Consider the following 2,305-nt stretch of genomic DNA (forward strand, 5'->3'; position numbering starts at 1 on the left):
TTGTATAGCTATTTGTTTGAGTAATAAGAGGCAGTTAAATATAAAGGCAAGGCAATTTATTTTCATACACATCAGCAAGTCAAAGCGCTTTAAATAAACGGAAGTACAAAATATAAACACATTTTCACATTACTATGAACTCGGGCGAAACAAGTGCATAGTTTCATATCGTTCTCATATATAGTGTTTTATAATGTTACCTTACATTACATTGCATTTAGCTGACGCTTTTATCCAAAGCGACTTACAATAAGTGCATTCGACCAGGAAGATACAAACTTGAAGAAAACAGAATCATATAAGTGTCCTGCTGTAATTGAAGATCATGGCATTCCAAAGCGGCTACACCGCTGTACGCATGTACAGCCTGTTTGTGTTGGCTTTTGAGGAAGTGCCACCTCCGACTGAGGACACTCTGGAGCCCATGTGCAGCATCCTCTGTCAGGTCACCGACATCTGTATAGGGAGAATCACACAGAAAAAGGGCTCAATGTAAACAAACCATGACAATTGCAAATCTCTTTGCATTGTACAATGCTGCATATGTAAAAACACTAGAAAATAGGTAAATCCATCTTAAACTGAAGGATGTTACTATATATTGGGGGCCAAATGGGACATGTTGATTAATGTTTATATAGTGCTTAACAAATAGTCAATAGACAGAAAATAATCGATTATGATCTTGATAAAGAATAGTTTCAGTAATTTACTATTTCACTTCGGCCTGACACAGTGACAGATGTGTTCTACTTATGTAAGACAAGCAATGTGTTGAAGAGGTGATGAAAATATTCAAATGTTAAGATCTCAGACATACTGCTGGTTTTGATGCCCTCCAAAGTCTGTTCTCTGAGTGCTTCCACTTCTTGCACTTCCTTCAGAAGGAACATGATGTGCTGCGACATCTCTTTCACCAGGATGCTCTGCTCCTCCTCCAAACGTCTGACCAGCATTACCTGGTCAAAGACAGACCTCTTCAACCTGAAGGTGTTGCCTTTAGGTTGAGGAAAGGAATGGAGTAGTGGACAAGGAATATTTATTCATATATTATATTATTACAGAATGATTTTTATTTCTGAGACACAAATCTTTGTAGCGATAGCATTGGTTCTTTCATATTTTGGTATAGACTAAAAAAACAACAAGCCAAACTAGCAATTATCCTACCGTTTGCATGCATCTCCCATGGTAAGATGTAGCCCTCTGTCAGACTGCAAGCCAACTCCTCGTCAATCTGTTCTTCCTGCACTCCGGTGTTGTATTGCACAACTTTTTCGCGAAGCTTCTTCTTCAGCTCTCTCATTCTCTTCCTCTTCCTTTGCCTTGCCTGGTTGCTGTCTGCAAAGTGAAACGGAAACAAAACTGTGTCATGGTGCCAGAATGTTTTTTTTTGTTTTTGAAAGGCAATTTCAATAACTACGTTTGACAACAAACCATGCTGACGATACAGATCTTGCTTCCTGCGCAAAAGAGTGACGGTGATGTTCTCAATATCCACCCTCAGTCCTTCAGTACACCCTGGGGCGTACTCTCTCTAAATAATTGCAAAAAAACAATTGGAGAAGAGATACAATTAGTGACAGTCTCAGTTTCAACATATGGCCAACTTATATTGTGTGTCTAAACTTACAGTAATTAACAGATGTATATATGGAAAACCTGTGGTATGTCTTACCTGTGACTGCCCATTGCCTGACATCATACACTCACATCACCCACTGCTGTATGGTCTCCTGATCAAGGTTGTGCTCCTTTTTGAAGTCGCTGAAGCTGGCAGCTTCCACCTTTGCCCTCTCTGTGATCTTTACCAAAAAAAGAAAATGTCAGAGCAAAAGCACCATGCAACACCATAATGCAAAGAACACCAGTTTTCAGTACAAGACCGTCAGAAGAACAGTTGAAACATTCCATGACACCATCTGACTTGCAAGAGGAAGTGTGGATAAGGGAGAACATAATGTATACTGTATAGCTATGAGGTTACATTGCAGACATCCTTCATAAATATGTAATGTCAGATGAGAAGACAATTGTAATTTGCCCTTACTTTGACATATCTGTGGGCTAAGACTTGATGAAGGTTGTCCCTCTTCCTTCTGTTCCAACCCATGGCCTGTTGAGTGAGCATGTTCACTCTTCCTAAAAAAGACAAAAAAATATATCCACAAACAAAAAAGTAAGTATTCACATCAAAAAGGCAATACTGAGTGAGAAACCTGATAGACATGACTAAACCCAATCGTTGAAAGGTTGTTGAACTGGTAATTACAGTAAAGTAATACACCAATAATGTTTTTAAGGA

General features: G+C 39.0%; 1 protein-coding gene across 4 annotated transcripts; it reads right to left on the bottom strand.

Annotated features, from left to right (window-relative positions):
• Positions 1-37: 37 nt before the first annotated feature.
• Positions 38-2,293, bottom strand: LOC104948947 (uncharacterized). Of its 4 annotated transcripts, none has more exons than XM_010775188.1 (7): positions 2,051-2,293; positions 1,887-1,922; positions 1,634-1,805; positions 1,438-1,537; positions 1,171-1,341; positions 821-997; positions 38-456 (listed from the first exon to the last, which is right to left on the bottom strand). In XM_010775188.1, the coding sequence occupies exons 3-7, from the start codon at positions 1,703-1,705 to the stop codon at positions 245-247; spliced, it is 732 nt and encodes a 243-aa protein (XP_010773490.1). In that variant the 5' UTR covers positions 1,706-1,805; positions 1,887-1,922; positions 2,051-2,293; the 3' UTR covers positions 38-244. The 4 variants fall into 4 exon arrangements, with proteins under 4 accessions (XP_010773490.1, XP_010773489.1, XP_010773488.1 ...); XM_010775187.1 differs by having other exon boundaries at positions 1,887-1,926; XM_010775186.1 differs by lacking the exon at positions 1,887-1,922.
• Positions 2,294-2,305: the final 12 nt, after the last annotated feature.

Source organism: Notothenia coriiceps, unplaced genomic scaffold (assembly GCF_000735185.1).
Source record: "Notothenia coriiceps isolate Sejong01 unplaced genomic scaffold, NC01 NC01_scaffold00015538, whole genome shotgun sequence".
Classification (NCBI taxonomy): domain Eukaryota; kingdom Metazoa; phylum Chordata; class Actinopteri; order Perciformes; family Nototheniidae; genus Notothenia; species Notothenia coriiceps.

Coding starts and splice junctions, on each gene's coding strand:
- LOC104948947 (XM_010775186.1), bottom strand. CDS start 1,705: ATGATGTCAGGCAATGGGCAGTCACAGGTAAGACATACCACAGGTTTT. Junction 1,538..1,633: donor ATATACATCTGTTAATTACT/GTAAGTTTAGAC, acceptor GCAATTATTTAG/AGAGAGTACGCCCCAGGGTG. Junction 1,342..1,437: donor AGATCTGTATCGTCAGCATG/GTTTGTTGTCAA, acceptor TTCACTTTGCAG/ACAGCAACCAGGCAAGGCAA.